Here is a 16,732-nt window from a genome sequence, read left to right as displayed (position 1 = left end):
ATCTCAATTTACAATTGACCTTGCAGCTCCAAAAATGCATTAGTAACTTCATAGGGTGTATTCCTCATGACAGGAAAAGAATTTATTGCAAGACTTTTAGCTGTTTCTTTTTTTTATTATTTTATTTTTCTTTAAACTAGATGTATGTGATACCTACTCTTTTGAACTTGTTGGCAGGCAGACACAATATTCAATTGGCAGTCTGTTAAACAAGGCCTAGAGAGGAAAGTCTCTTAGTGTAACAGATTGTGTAGTATTCAGTGAAAACTTTCTGATATAGCTATAAATAGAGAGTAGGGGTGAAATGTCTGTTAGAGCTTGCTGAATGAGCTGGAGCATTATGCTCGCCACCAGTTGCTAAGATTTTGTTTCTTGGCATTAAAGTCAAAAGAAGTGATGGTTGATTTTTTTTTTTTTTTTTTGAGCATGCTGTTTGTTATAAACTGAAAGCTAGACATGCATGCGTGCCCTGCAGCACTTCTGGCTGAATGAACATGTTGATACTATTTACTTCTCTGTATATTTAGCTCTTCTCACTCTTGATATTGGATATTCCACTTGCAGGTAGTCCAGCAACCGTCAGGAGCCATTGTAAAGCAAGTATCCACACTCCCACAGCCCTCAACGCTGACTCTCCAGACATCTGCTGAGAAGAGGATGCCGCTGAATACGCTTGTTCAGACCAACCAATTTCCTACAGGTATGGTGGAACCTCTGTAATGGAGAAAGGAGAGGACTGCTGAGGTGCAGAAATCAGTACAGGCTGTTGGTAGATTGTAGGAAGGTGGCTGTCTGTCAAGAGAAAAAACATTTCAGTATGATAGATTGTAAATCTTTACTGGGTGTTTGTGGTACAGATGTCATGTCACTCAGTGTCGTGTCACTTCTTCCTTCAACAGGTACAGGTTGATGCATAATGTAACTTTTGTATCAGCCAGCCAGTTCTCGCTAAAACCTTCTGCTGATCAGCACAGAGGAGGGTATATGGAACATGTAGAATGTAGTACTCTAGAGTGTCTGGTTTTCAATTGGACCTAATTAGTTGTTACTGAGTCTGCAGTAGCCTTTGTTAGACATATGAACTGATTAAACAGTTGCCTGAGCATTTTGCTTTCTATTATGGCATGTTCTTTGTTTTGTTTTAGGTTCCATTCTGAAACAAGTTACCCTGCCAGGAAATAAAATTCTGTCGCTTCAAGCATCTCCTGTTCAGAAAACTAAAATAAAAGAGAATGGAACAACATCCTTCAGGTAAAAATGAACAATATAATTTCCTGTAGGAAGGAACAAAAGAAACAGACAGCGCATGTAGAGGTGGGAACAGAGCCCAGAGAAAAGCAGCTTTCTTTAGAGACTTAGGATTGGTGCATAGTATGAATTGGCAAGGGGGATCTAAAAACTGTGACCTCATAGCAGATCTTAATTATTCTTAGTATAGGAAAACTGTCCTGATGAGTTAGGGTTTTCATCATGTTATTTTACACAAATGTAATTATACAAACAGTGTGCATCAATATGTATCAGTTTTTCACTTGTGGAGGAGGCATATTGATCTTGATCCTGTGAATACTATTAACTAATGTGAAGTAAAGTTACCTTGTATTAAAAGCTCTCCACAGGATTAAATCAGATAAAACATCTGCTTTTAACAGACAGCCAGATAGCATTGAGCTGTAATTTGGGCTGGCTGGTAACCTGTTTAAAGCTGTGTGCTGTATTACAGTATCTTTTATTAGCTCTTCTTACAAGCTCAATTCTGTATGTAGAGGTGCAAGTCTTTGACTACATCTCTAATTGTGGCTTCTGGCATATTCTCTAGGCTTTCAGATTAGAAGAATACTTACAGCTGTTAGTTCTGATTCACTTTTCAAAAGGAGAAATGATTTCTGTAGCTCTAAAATCTGATGTTGGGGTGGAAGTGCAAACTGTCGTAAGTATGCGTTATTGGCCTTAAGACGTTAAGGCAAACTTGAAGTTAGTCTTCCAGGGGTAAAAGCAGATATGATACCTATTTCTTGTCGACCAATTGACTTCTAATCTTTTGAAAGCTACAGTTTGGTGTACACAGATACAGACACCTGTTGTTATTTATAGTAACATACAGTGCATACAAAATACTGAAAACATTGGTAGTCAGAAAAGGAAAGAAAAAGCTGATGTTAAAACAATTGCTCTGTTTAGCTCCCTCAAGCTCTTATGAGCTATGCTTCAGAATAAAAGTTGGGATGTAATTTTGTGTAGTGATGTTTGGGGGGAAAAATACACATCCCTTTAAAAACAAACAAGCCAAGCTACTTTATAAAAATATCATCATTTAAAAAAAAAAAAACACCTCCCTAGAAACAAGATTTTACTGTGCTCTTCCAGTCAGAATATATCAACTGCCTTGGATGGAAAAGTTTGACTTGAGCTTCTTGATGTTCTTTCCTTGACTTAAGTTTTTAGAGAGTTATTTAGGAAAAACTCTGCTTCTACAGTGTGATCCAAAATATATTTCTGTTCCTAATTTTGGACTATGAATTTCAAAGTAGCTCAAGTCCATGAGAATTCAGATGTGAAATCTCTAGCTTACCTAACATTTTTTTTAGTAAGTCTCTAGTCTCTGAAGAATTTCTCTTTGGATACATTCCTGATGCTACCACTTACCAGTGTGACCAAAGAGGTCTAGCTCCACATAGCGTTATTCTGGCCTGGGCAATAGACATTCCCCAGTAAACTGTGAAGTGTTTTGCTCTCTTCTGTCCTGACTTTTAATATTCCCACCAAAGCTATTCTTTGTGACCTATGATCCATCAACTAGCTGATCATGTTTGAGGCAGAGAACACCATGGCTCCCTTTCAGGTTTTGTGATGAGGTTTGTTATGGGCAGAGAGCATGTCTTCGTAACTGATGTGATTTTTGTGTCCACATACAACTATGGCCTCTCACTGCAATGTATCGTCAGTCCTGAATCCCTTTGCCATTGTGTGCGTAAGTTAGGTTAGGATTTGGGAATATAATACTTGCCAAACTCTACTTAATAAATGCAATTTGACCTTGTTTGCTCTTTAATGTTGTTGCTTTTTCTTGGTGTTGCTAGACATAAGTAACAGGAAAAAGGGTGATTTTCTTGTTCCAGTTAAAAAGAATCCTCTCTGAAATGGGAACGTAACAGCTAAGTTTGTGCATTGCTGGCACTCGGTTGTCCTAAGACATGCGCTGAAAAGGGCAGTCTGCTTTAAAAGCATCAAGAGTTTTATAAATGGCTTTACATACCTCTGTAAAGTGTATGCCAGAGCACCCTGGAAAAAGTAAGACACAAATTTGCATCTTAAAATACTTACGTATTACTTACAATACTTAATAATATAATACTTAAGACTTACATCTATTCTGTTTAATACTTTTTTTTCAAAAGTGTGTACAACTGATTTTTGCATTTAAACTGGGAAGTGCCAGAAATCTCGACTACTAGACAAGCAGGAGTGAGACAGCAGCGGAGAACATCTGGGCAGCTGTGCTTCCTGCCCTGTGGCGCTCATGAGCAGAGCTCTGGTGGCTCTCACTCTGCTGGAATTGTTCTGTCCCGTGTCATTGTTCATGACAATGCACGGAGTTTTGGGTTAAGCATACCTTTGTAGTTTTATCACTTTTGCTTTTGATTAAAATGGAGTAAATAGAAGATGGGTTGAGAAGAAAACATGCATTGTTCAAACACCAGAGGGTGCCACAGACTCGCTTTTCAGCCACTGCATCCAAATTCATAGATACGAGGCACATCTGTATTGCTTGGGCTTCTTCTTCCAGTTGAATATTCAATTTGCATGTCAAATCTGACTCTGTACAGCGTAACATAGAGAACTGTGCATTCTGTTTTTCCCTTTGTACTGACAACTTCAATTGCTGGAGACCTGTAACAGCTAGGAGAGTGTTTCTTGTTGGTTTCTGGGTGTGATATGATCAGATGCAAAAAGTATTAATGGATGGAGTGCAAAAGAGGGACTTTGTGGAGGCTTTGCTGAAAATGAAAGCAAGTCTGTATCCAGCCAAAACACCTGGAATATTTTTAATTTATCACTTGAATAAAATGATTTTAATAGCTTACTCTACATACATAATGCGATACTTACAATGATTGAGATTTGTTCAAGTAGTATGGACAAAATAATAGTCACATGTCTTCTGAAAGTTATGTTAATCTGTAGTAAGCACTACTGCTAAGGAAATTTAGGGATAGGTTCTTTGGGCTAAGTAAAATAAGTGCAGCAGTGTTTACCCATGTGCAAATTAATCTTTCGTCAAGGCTAGTTACTTGGTGACTTAATGCAGTCTTATGTCCAGCAGTGAAGAAGTTGGAATTGGTCTTCAAAACCAGTACAGGCAGAGACGTGTGCTTACGTATAAGTTGTCATGTGTGCACTCCCATGAGAGGCTGTGATCGGAAAGATGAAAGAAAATAGTAGCTCGACAAAGGATGGTTTTAGAGAACTGAAGCTGATAAGAGTACGGCTATACTCTTGGAATGGTTCAGTTGCTAGTTTTGTAGAGGTTAGATGGTGGGGAAACTGTTCTGACAGTGGTGACTTTAGCTTTAAGTTGTACGGGTGATCATACAACTGTCCTGACAGTCCTGGGATTTAGTGCTTTTCTTAACGTGATAAATCTGGGGCACAAGCGTACTCAGGAAGCTATGTCTAGTTAGACGTAATGAATGAAGCTAGTTTGAGAATCCATTGGGTCTCCTTCTCCCCTAAGCAAATTGTATAGAAGCTGCCTAGTGTGAGAGTACACAAATGAAAGGTAGGAGGGGGTAGGGAGAGGCTGGATTCCTTTCCTAGCCAGACTCCTTTTCAAAATGTTACGGGACCTAAGTCTTGCACCATGAAAACCTGCTGAAGTCTGAAGGAGAAAATCCGTCTATAGCTTAAGGAGGAGAGAGGAAAAAACAAAAACAAACAAAAAAAAAACCACAATGCTTTTTTGTGTCTTTTGAGCATCACTCAAGCCCAAGCCATTTTCCAATAACTTTAGCTTCTTCCTAATGATAGTCAGGAAACGGCCTCCAAGAGATCCCATTTAACCTGAGAATGGGAAGTTTCTGACCTGCCCCTCGTTCAAGAGTTATTTAGGCCATACAGTGATTCCTGCAGTTGAACCTTGCCGGAGAACACCTTTACAAAGACTTTTTTTTTAGTCCAGATCAAAATACTTTCAGATTGAGTGCTTCCACTTGTCTGTACTAATGCTGCAGACTTCTATTATGGATCGGTCCTAAACCCTTGAAGCCAACAGGAGGACCTCTGTTGCTTTACTAAGCAAAAAGGCTTTCTCTTGGTGATCTAAGCTTTTCTGAAAATAACTCACTGTTTCATTACAAAACTCCTCCAAGAACTTCCCATACAAGTTTTATTAAGTATTCTAACTTAAATGATGTTAAATAAATAAAAGAAGCTGAGACACATGAACTATTTGCTCAACATGAGGTTTGCAATGGTGGTAGCTAGCTGTTACTGTTAGTCCAAACTATGCCAGACTTGGATTTTTATTTTGAGCATGTAGTCCAAAGCTGCCACAACAGAATCTAGCTTGTGAAGGAATGTTGAGAATTAGACCTCTGCTACTGTTCTGCAGAAGCACAGCATCTTCCCTGCTACGTACAGGAGTGTTGTACGACATGACCAATTCAAAGAGCAGGGTCTGGGTTGGTTGTAGTGTACAGACAAGAAATATTTGCCTTATTTTTTAAGGGAACTCACTGAAAGAAAAGTTAGTCACGTTTCTTCTAATATGCTTCTGCTGTAAACTTCGGTTCATAGGATAGGCATTGTTAGAGATAGGCAATGTTAGAAAATAGACTTGTTTGTGGTTTAATGAGGCAATATTCAACTTTGTTCTACACTTGGTTCTGCCCAGTGAATTGGATTTTTAGAACAATTTTCAGTTTACTTGTGACTTTAACTTTGTGACTCCAACAGTAACTTTGACTTTGTTGTCTTCTGAATACCACTGCTAATAAATTCCCCTGCTAGAAGATCAGTGGTGGAGGTGGGGAGGCTTGTGGGGATTTCTAACCCAGGTTTACCTCAGCCCATTGTTTCCAAGATTGTTCAAAAGTTTCTTGTAAAGAATTTGCATACCTCGCAACTGAGGCATTGATTAAGCTAATGTTTGAGGTACTTGAGAGAATTGTGAAAGCTTTTTAGGACTTGTCTTTCCCTGTCCACTCCCATACCACAAATGTATTGTGTAGAGGTAGCCTCCAAAATATGTGAACATGGCTGTTTGATGATAGAAGAGGTATGTCTTTGTATGCATTCTGAATGAAGCGTAAAATGATAATTTTCTCTTTGGTAGAGATGAAGATGACATAAATGATGTGACTTCTATGGCTGGGGTCAACCTGAGTGAGGAGAGCGCGTGCATTCTGGCAACAAATTCTGAACTCATTGGTACAGTGATCCGCTCTTGTGCAGATGAACCTTTTCTCTCTTCAGAAGCACTTCAAAAGAAGATCTTGAACATTGGTGAGAACAAAACGTGTAACTACTGTGTACGGATATAGAGTTGTATTCTTGCATCTTTCATCAGCCAGCCTGCGATCTTTGAAGAAGGAGCTGGTACTCCAAGATCTGCTATCGCCATTCATGTGTTCCTACCAAACTATACCAAGTTTTTACTTCCCCTTCTAGTCAAGAAATATGCTTTAAATTTTTACGTGGAAGTAGTCTGAAGCCCAGTAGGGGAGAAAGAAGCTGGTGCCACTTCTACATGTAATAATTCTGTGAAGTGAGCAACTTGACTACTTTTACACTTATTGGAACACAAAAAAAAACCAAGAGATGTTAATTTTGAACACTGAAGTGTGCTTTTCTATTCCCGCAGCTCCTAATTGGGTATATTAAATTTTTTAACTTTTTTAACAGCTTTTGCATTCCTCAGCCTGTTTGGGTATATGTACTCTATTGCCCAATGTTGCACATCCTGCCCATGTGGTTAGAAAGAAACGTTGTGCTGTCAATATGCACAGGGCAGACTTTTGTTTATGAATCCCCCTGTGGAAGAGTCTTCCATTGATTTTATACAAAAGAGATGTTAAAGGTATCTGTCTGTATCAGTGAATACTACCATGGAATGTATGTTGAATGCATGTTGAATGCCTGGGCCTAAAATGTAATAGGAAGGTGGGTTTTTTGTATGTGTTGCTTCAGCCATTAGTTTCTGAGCAAAATTATAACTGTTGCTTGGCAAGGTGTGTTATGTCTGAGCAGGGAGTGTGCACTGGTACAGCATCACGTTGCCATCTACAGCAAGCTGGGTGGGTGTTGCTCAACGCTCTGCTCGTGTTTACTCTGTAGTGCGCTGCCATACTGCAACAGTGAGCTCACAGCTGAGCATACAAGAAAGCCTGCTGTTCACGTGTGCAGCCCTAATTCTGGTGCAGTGGTCTAATCACACGATCACAAAGTCCTCCTGTTTCTACATGCAGCTTGTTCCTAGTCCAAGGAAAGCAGCTAGCTTGTGAGGAGTATGTAACTTGCAAATGCAACCTGCTGCCTCTGTACACCCCACACTAGTTAGCCTGATAGATGTGCCATCTGGGCCGTGCAGGGCATGGTTCAGTGGGGTCAGTGCCCCCTCACTAGTTGAAAGGGGAAAAGACATGTTGGACCTGGTCCTTAGAAGCTTATTTCGAAGTTTGGTAGATGGTCAACCCAATTGCCCATGGGAGACAGGTATAAGGAAAAATGGAGCTCTTAAAAAGTGGAAGGAGAAAGTACGTCTAGAATAGTTGTTTTGTGGTGTTTGGACAATTTATTTAAAGATGGAAAATACCGGCATAGCTCTTTTAAGGCTTGCATGATAGCTGTTCCACATTTATGACGTGAGTTGTTATTATTGAAAAAATGTTTTGATGGCAAGGAGACAAACACTGTCAGGGAGTGCACCAATTTAGAAAACAAATGCTTCTGTTCCTGAATGGAGAGCCCTCTTCTGTTCAATAATTGCGTGTGGAAGGGTGGTCTTGAGGTTTGGGGAGGTTTAATCTTGTTCTTAAAGTGGTGTTTCAAGTTTCAGGTATCCTGATTGTCTAGTGGTGAATTACAGAGGAAGTGTTGAAAGATGCTTGAGCAAAATGAGCTTTGCATTCAGCTAAAGCACAGCCTAATATTTACCAGCTGAGATCAAACAGAGAGAGCATTTTGATTTTATCTGGAAAAACATTGTAGATTTTCCCTGTCTGGTGAGATTGCTGCGCCAACTAAAAATGTATAATAAAGGCAAATGAAATAGGTGATTAGTTTTTTACAGTGTACTGTTTATCCATTCTTAACACTTGACTTGGCAATAAATACCAAAATGGATTTTGAATGCATGCTATGCATTGCATCATAAAGTCTTACAGCCACTGTAAATGCGGTGAGGGGCAAGCAAAAGAGCTTTTGATGGGTGCTGTGTATAAAGTGTGTGGAACAGCTGCCTGCCTCGCCCGTAAGGGAGAAGTCAGCACTGTCCAGGTACACTGGTGGAGCTGTGTTGAGTGGCCGACCGTGTCAAGCACAGGAACTTCACCATCAGCAGCCTGCAGGAAGGTTGTGAAGGTGACACCTCGCTCTAGGACCCGTCCAGCAGCAGGGAGGGCAGTGGCAGCCAGAGAATGGGTTGGAGGCGATGGCTTGATGACCCCGATGGGATCAGATTGGTATTTTCCAAGTTGCCACCTTGGATCAGTCTGCCATGTGCCCGGTTGGTCGAGGTAGGCGAGAGGAGGGCTGAGTCTTGCACACCCGGAGAGCGCTGCGAAAAATATCCCTATTCATTGAATAAATGTCATGAGTTGTTAACAAGCACGGTGTCAAGCGGGGCAAAATGTAATTCTCTATTTTTTTAATTACTGAAATTAACAGAATATGGCACTAATTTCTACAGCTACCACTTCTCCCCATCCCCGAACACGAAGCTTGATTTGTGTTCTTATTAACTTTGTCCTATAAATGACCTTGCAAGGAGAGTGATTCTAGAGGCTAAGTGAAACAATGTCTATATTTTCTGAAGCTCCGGGCTAAGTTTTATTAATGTAATGTCTAAGATCTTTGAAGTTGTGACTTTACCAGGAAAATCATAATCTCCAAACCTTTATTCATAATGGGTATGACTTCCAGGGGGAACAGAATACCTGCTGTGCTAATTATTTCAATTATCAGCTACTACTAAAACACGTAATGGATTTTCTCTGCTTCCACAGGTAAAAGGCATGACATTATGGAACTTAACTCTGATGTTGTGAACTTGATCTCCCATGCTACACAGGAGAGATTACGAGGGCTCCTAGAAAAACTAACTGTAATTGCTCAGCACAGAGTATCAACCCACAAGGTAAAAGGAAATCATTAAGCAAGTTTTTGCACCAAAGTTTTCCTGCTTTACAGCCTTGCAGCTAAACCTCTTCCAAGCATAGGTACATCATACGCAATATGTACATTTTCAGTATCTACCTAAGGCTGATTTTGTTTTAACTGTTTATAGCCTCTAACTATGCCTTACGCTTTCTATTCGACTTGTTAGATAAGCGCTCTTAAAACCCAACATAAGAGTAAATGCATTTCTCTTGTTGCATAGAAATGGTGGTTGCCATAGAAAATCTCTTACATAGTAACGTAAAATTGGTAAACACCGACAAAGATATTGGTGGTGGTTGGGTTGTTCCAGGGGCTTGTATTTGCTTTATGCATTTACTGTGGGTGGAACCGCAGTATTTTCTCCATTAAAGGCCTTGAGAAACTGAATTGAGCAGTTTAATTTTATAGTGCTTCATGTGAACGGTGAAGGCAGAGACCCCTTTGATCATAGTCTCCAGAATTTTTGTCCCACCAATGCTACTTAACTCCTTCCCTGTGGTATTAGCTTAACTCAGTGTAAACTAGATCAGGTGCTAGTGAGCCTGGTTTCCTTAAGAGGTCTGTGTGGTACAAATGAGAAGCAGTAACTTAATAGTGGCCAAAGAAGTGCATTGAGGCTTTTTTTGTCTGCCTAAATTAACATGAGTCCTTTTTTTTCAGTATCAAACAGTATTAGGAAAAAAAATGCAAGTTATAAATCAGTCAACTTCGATTTTTTGTGATGTTTACCAGGAACTTTGCTCTTGTTATATTAAAGTAAGTATAAACAACCAATGGGGTAGGAGTTATTTTTGAACAGAACACTTTTTATAGGCTTCTAAACAGAGGAGAAGCAATATAAAAGAGCAGGACCTATTTAGAAACTTCCAAGTATTTATAGCGATGTTTAGAGCAGCTGGAGTATGCTGTTCCTTGCCAGAAGAGTTTAAAGAAAAATGCAGAAGTGTACAATTTTGATGAAAAGTCTTTAGAAATCTGTATGTGTTCTGCGTTGTCTCCAAAGTGGGAGGTCTGTTAAAGGTTGTGAACAGAAGTGAGGTGGAAGCTGAAGTCTTGAGGGACTGGTAGGACTTTGTCTTGCAAACACCGGAGGTGGCAAGGGGGTGTTTTTGGACAGTGGGCTCGGTGTAGCTATGGCTGACTTTCCTCATTGAACTAAAATGATGGGAAAACTGATAAGTTTTGGTCTGTTTGAGTTGCCAGAAGCCAAGATAAGATTGCAAGGCTGCAGTAAGCTTATTTGCTTTTCCTTTCCTCAAAAAGAGAGAGGAGAAAGCGGTACTGGACATAATAATCTTAGAGGCCCAGGTACCCTTTTTTAGCAGGAAGATGTATTACGCTATAGGGAAGTGTCCTAGAAGATGACGTGGATGAACAGTTCATAACGTTGCAAAGTATGCCAGCAGGTTTTCAGGAACCTACCTTCATGAATAGGGTTTGGGAAACCTACCTTCAAGAACAGAACACTTAAGTTTTTTAGCCCTCTGCTATGTATTTGTGTGTTCCTGTAGTCCATCTCCCCCAGTGTTTGCCATGTTCTCTTTTACCTCTTGGCTATCAATAGGTACCGGTGTGTGATGTGGACTCCTGTGTTGGAGAATTATCCAGAGACTTTCCAAGAGGATTGGTTAGTTGCCCTGCAAGGCTTTTCATGGGGCTGTCTTCGTTACAAAAAGATAGCAATATGACAAGTGTTGTGCAACTGAAGTAACTATTGTTAAGGTAGAAGTTGGTGTAAACAGCCAGTAATTCCTAGGCTATTACTCAGAAAATTCTTCCCAGTTTGTTCAGCTGCTGCCTAGAAGCTTCCGTCTGATAACTGGGCCTTTGGAGATTGGCAGGGTAAAAGCTTCGTATCATAGCTTACTGCCACATACACTTCCCCCTTTTGCCCTTTTTTGCTAAACAAATAAATATATATGTGCACACACATGTATGTATGTAATTAGAAGGCTACTATATTAATTGGGATAGAACTGTTATGATGGCCTTTCTATCCAAAGCAGGGAACAGACTTTCAAATTACTGTAAGCTGCTGTCTGTGCTGCAGCTCCTAATTGCAATGCCTATATAGAGTATGAAGACGATCAGCTAGCTGGTTCAGTTGCTTCTCTCCTATAATCTGGAGACTTGTGACATCATGTGATAGTCAAGACCTGAATTAGCCTTGACAATTACACAGTACAGTGATTAAAAATGTTTTTGTTGTGGTTTGGCTCAGCAGAGCGTGAGATGACTGTTACATGCTCCTGTGTTCGGAGGCTTGAACTCATGTCTTTAAGAGTCCCGTGCTGTGTTGTCAACAGGGCTCAATGGCAATGTTTTCCTAGTGTGCAGTAGCAGCTGCATGGCAGCCCTGCACTGTACTCTCAGTATTGGCAGTATGATGTGGCAGCTCCATTGGTTTAAGGGGTAAACTCTCATGTAGCTACGGGGTAAATGTTCCTAGATGTGAAAACCAGCAGCCTCTCCTTTCTTTTCGTCCTCCCCTTGTCCTCCTGCCCACTCCCTCCCCAAAGCCATCAATCAAACTGTAGAATGCAGAAGTAACTCATCAGAGGTTAAGAGACTTCTGTTTGTAACTTGGTTCAGGAATTGACTGTAGAAAGCCAAAGCTCAGTAGGTTCCCAGGTAGTAGCTTAGCCTCTGTACCATCCATGCTATGTCCTCAGCAAGGCTTTTCAACGTGACTTAAATTGTTGAGCTCTTGTAGAAGAACTGTTCTGTATGGGATTCTTCCAGTTTCTTTCTTGATGGACTGAAGTAGAGTACAGTTCCCACATCTGTGTTATTTTTTTCTGTGCCCCATGGCGTACAATACATTTTTGGTGCTAAGCTGCAAATGCCTTAGATTTTCAGATTCACTTACAGGTACATGGCAATCTAGGAAGGAACCTGTAAATGTGGACAAGGCATACAGCTTCTTTTTGAAAATGTTGCCAGGTGTTCTCACAAAAACCATACCTGGGAATGTTTTGCCTCAATGCTGTATGTTTCAAATATGTGCGAACCGAAGGTAAAAATCCTGGGACAAGCTGGCAGCACTTTAGAGCACATCTGTGGAGAAGTCTCAAATATATTCATTTCTCTTGAAGAAAAAGGTGTGGAGGAATGAATTTTGTAAGTCCATACAGATGCACTGATGCGCTGTTCTATGAAAGGAATAGCTTGGTTCAGGATAGTGGAAAAACTTTATTTCACTTATGGTGAACTCCAGTTTAAATTTAGCTCTGTTAAAGTAAAAACAACTTCTGAACTGTCAGATATGCAAGCTCAGCTTTGGCACATACAAATCTAACCATGCTTACTATTAGGGTTACCTGCATTACTTATCTCTAACTGTATAACTTCAGTTTTTGCGGTGGTTGTGCTATTGTATCGGGGGATCGTCTGGCCTTATGTGAAGAAATTAAGCTGTTATGTGAACAAAAACTGAATACAGCTTGCTTCCTCATACTCATAATGGTAGTGAGTTATGCACAGGCACACAACACAGTACTTTCTGTCTGAGCAATTACAGTGCTGAAAGATCACAGAGAACAAGTTAGCTGAGTAGGTAGGACAAAATATAACTGCAGATGTTCTTAGGAGACCTGAAATCAGGTATCTTAAACACTTGTTCATGAGTGGAAATAGTGTAAAGAATGCTCCTATCTCTTGTCCCATACAAGTCTGGGACAAGAAACGTTGGGGTGCTTCTGTTTGGGCAACTTGCTTTGCTAATTGGCATAGGGTCTTTGATTTGATTTTAAAAATGTATTTATCTAACTCCAACTTCAGCATTCTAGAGAAGCACTTCTAAACTTTTGAAAAATAATCTTCTGGTAATACAGCTTTCTTCTTTGTCCTGTTAAAAGGATTGCAGCATGGTGGTGGATTATAAACCGCTGCTCCAAAACAAATTGTACTGGTGTGCTGAGGCTGACTCACGAAGTAATGTATGTTTTGTGGGGAGCAGTAAAAAGTCAAGAGCAGTAACAAAAGAGGGGGCAAAAGGCTTGTCAGACTTTTGCAGAACCACAGACTCTTCTTGGGAAGGACAAAGTCTCCTTAGTTGCAACACATGGTGTGGTCTGAGCCACAATTGGTGATACGTGACAATGTGGTGGCTCACTGAAAAGACCGAACTTCATACAAGAAGAGGGATTGATTTCATGCCTTGGTTGCGTTGTGAGAATTCAGCTTGGAAAACAGCAGCACCCCACAACAGGACTTTTACTTTCCTTCCAGCTTTTAAAAGTATATGACTGGGGTGGGAAGAAGAGTCCGAGTATACTGTGTTTGAAAACTAAACATTTGGAAATTGAATTCATTGATAGTTCATGTATGTAAAATATACTCTTGCCTAAAATATGATTGTAAAACGTGTTGTGCTTGTTCCAGAATAATTGCATGTCAGGGTCGTTTCATCGAAGTGTGAGACTGGGGTAGTGTAGAAGGAAGAAAGAAGTGTTGCTGAAAATGTGTAGTGTGTTTGGCTGGTAAAAGCCTAAAGGTAAACTTCTCAGGAAAAGAGAAGCTGATGAAGTAACAGAGGCAGAAGACTGATGTGCATTTGAGAGAGTGGTTCAAATAGGTGGCACAGATGTGCCTCTTCTGGAATGGGCTCCCTGTCTTGTTTTGTCTGGTGCTGTTTGACCAATTTATGGCTTCAGTAGCCTGTGTGGAAGAGCAGAAGCAGTAAAAACTAGATTTTCATTGCCAGCTGACAACGCTTGAGATCTTTCCTTTTGCCATCTTGGTGTTCCTATCTAGACAAACTAAGATTACACCTCACTCAGACTTTCCAGGGAGGGTGATGATGATAAGAAGAACAAACTGCTGATTGCTGCTTTTTTCAATCTAAACTAAAATGGTTGCAGGCTTGTTTCAATGCATACATGTCCAGTTAGTGTTGGAACCAGTTGCTAATATTCTCTGGCCCAGCTTAGAACAGAGCGCTGGACCTTTCAAAATAAACCAATCTGACTTGAGAACGTACACTGATGCAGAATAATGTATTCCTGCAGCTACAGGAAACCATATGTAATTAATCACCTCACTTTACTTACCCCAAGATTTATTATTACTAGTTCTGTTCCCCATCAGGTGAGGCTTATTTCAAATTCTGGATTAAATGTCAGAAACTTTTAAATTTTGAATCTTTTATTTGAATCTTATCTTTATCCTTTTTTCTTAAAGGAGAAAGGATATGATGGTCTACTTTTTTTTTTCCTCCTCCTAATAACCCATCTAGAAGACAGCCTTGTATGTATGTTTACTGGGTATGAAATTGCTACTTATAATAGCCTTTAGTAAAGACTACAATTCTAATGTTGTTATAATCAATAGACAGTAGAACTAGATCTTGATAGTGGCACTTGTTCCATAACCTCTTACTAGTCACAGATCCAAAGAAGCATGCTCCAGTGGGGAGGAGATATGTGAATGGCTACCTACCACCTGAAGTCTTTCTAAAACAGCCTACATTTTTCAGCTTTGAAAAAACAATATTTTTCTTTTCAGACTGTTGCCATTTGTTACCCCTAGTAGTGTATAAAAAAAACTGGTTGTCTATAACAACGTTCTCTTTCCAGGGGAGCGATAAGTACATCGTATCTAGTGATACCAGAGCACAGCTGAGATTTCTTGAAAAGCTTGATCACCTGGAAAAGCAGAGAAAGGACGAAGAAGAACGTGAAATGTTACTACGAGCAGCCAAGGTAAGAACACCGTTTCCTGCTTTCCAAGGAGGTAGTGTTGTCCTTCAGATTGGTGAACATCTGTAGGTTTCTCCAGTTTCTGCTTTAGATGCAATAACCATTAACCTTGTAATTGGAGATCTTTAATGTCTTTAAAGTTTGGGACAGCTCAGGCTGTACAGAAAAAGGATTTTAGCTTTTTACCTTCTAAAGATCACAGGACTTCTTTTAGATAAGCGGTAGGGGAAAATCTCAATCTTCTTTTAAGATTATTCCTACTGGTCAAAATGAAATAAGTATTTACATAGCCGTAAACTTCATTTCTGGCTCAATTTTTGGTTCCAAAACTGTTGTGTATTTCTCCATAGCTGTGAGTGGCACCGTTAGAAAATACGGATCCACTATACTTGTTCAGGCTGGTGTCTGGTGAGATCCACTGCTCTGCCAGGTGTATTTCTTCTCTGTAGTCAGATCAGAGTGTTTACCTTCAAGCCTGGTACCCTTGCATCTGAGAATCCCTGCTCACGACACTGCTAGTACAGAATAAGTATCCTTCCTCGTTGCCTCCCCTCAAGAACAGAAGAGTAAAAAACCAGCTCAGTAGCTGTTGCAGCATCAGACGGGACTTGATCCTTTCCTGTTTGTTGTTGTTTTGTTTTAAGCTGGATTCTGGAGCCCCTTGGGTGGAAGCGTAATCTAGACTCGAAAGAATCGAGTTGTACTTGCACAAGTACGACTCCTTTTCTTTCCTGCACTTCCTGTCCTTTGTAAGTGTCTGCTGCTGACATGAACAGCATCATGCCTAGACTGGACCTGACTGACAGCGTTAGCATCATTTTCAGCTTAATCTTGCTTCGGGCGAGAGCAGAGGCAGCCGGCCCAGATGAGGGAGGGGGGGGGGTTGTGTGTGTGGAGGGGGAGGGGAGCCAGTCTGGATGGAGGCATTCACCCCTGGAGCGAAATCTTTCAATCACAAGAGAAAATTGTCATGTATTAAATATTTAACGGATGCAGCGGTGTTTGGATGCTGGTAATTTCTGTTCAATCTTTTTCCTCTTCCTTTGGTAGAGCCGTTCCAATAAAGAAGATCCCGAGCATCTGCGTTTGAAGCAGAAAGCAAAAGAGGTAGGACTTTCAAGTTACCATGCTTGCCTTTGTGTGTTGAGAGAAGGTTGGCAGCCCTGTCCTGGCAATTAGGTCAGGGTTTATTTTGCTGTTGCATACCATTTGCAGAGGCCTTGGGGAAGGACAGGAACTGCTACAGGCAAGGGCAGTGCTTCAAATGAGGTCAATGAGTTATGAGCTCTCTTTTTAACATTTTATTTTCATAGTTTTAGTCCTGTCTAGAAATGGCTCTTTGTAAACTTCCAGCAGTACACTTGGTAGGAATATAATGTGGGATTAGAAAAAAAAAAAAAGAAACTTTGAGATTTAGCATCTGGGACTGTACAATAGGCTACATTTTTCCAGGGTAATTGTTCGTTTTGTAAATCTGATACTGCTTATAATTCTTTGGCTGGGAGGCGGTACTGGGATTTAGTTTTAAATGGAAAATGCCTCTGGCTTTTAATTTTCTGGGCCCAGCAGTTTTCTGTTCTGGAATGGAGCCCTTGTTTCACACAGTTCATGTTTAGCTGCAGGGGTTTTAGTTTATAGCTTAGACTGGTTAAGCT

The 16,732-nt window shown here is 40.3% G+C and overlaps 1 protein-coding gene across 4 annotated transcripts in view; it reads left to right on the top strand.

The window, feature by feature from the left end:
* Positions 1 to 16,732, top strand: part of TAF4B (TATA-box binding protein associated factor 4b) — a 70,835-nt gene that overhangs the window by 31,198 nt on the left and 22,905 nt on the right. For all 4 annotated transcript variants that reach the window (XM_083822685.1, XM_083822688.1, XM_083822686.1 and 1 more), the window contains exons 8-13: positions 565 to 700; positions 1,146 to 1,251; positions 6,335 to 6,504; positions 9,225 to 9,355; positions 14,955 to 15,080; positions 16,128 to 16,184. In XM_083822685.1, coding sequence (XP_083678811.1) covers positions 565 to 700; positions 1,146 to 1,251; positions 6,335 to 6,504; positions 9,225 to 9,355; positions 14,955 to 15,080; positions 16,128 to 16,184 — 726 coding nt within the window. The remainder of the gene's footprint in view (positions 1 to 564; positions 701 to 1,145; positions 1,252 to 6,334; positions 6,505 to 9,224; positions 9,356 to 14,954; positions 15,081 to 16,127; positions 16,185 to 16,732) is intronic.

This window comes from Anser anser, assembly GCF_964211835.1.
Source record: "Anser anser genome assembly, chromosome: 2".
NCBI classification, from domain to species: Eukaryota; Metazoa; Chordata; class Aves; order Anseriformes; family Anatidae; genus Anser; species Anser anser.
The sequence above is the reverse complement of the archived record's forward strand: the minus strand, read 5'-3'. Positions and strand labels throughout refer to the sequence as shown.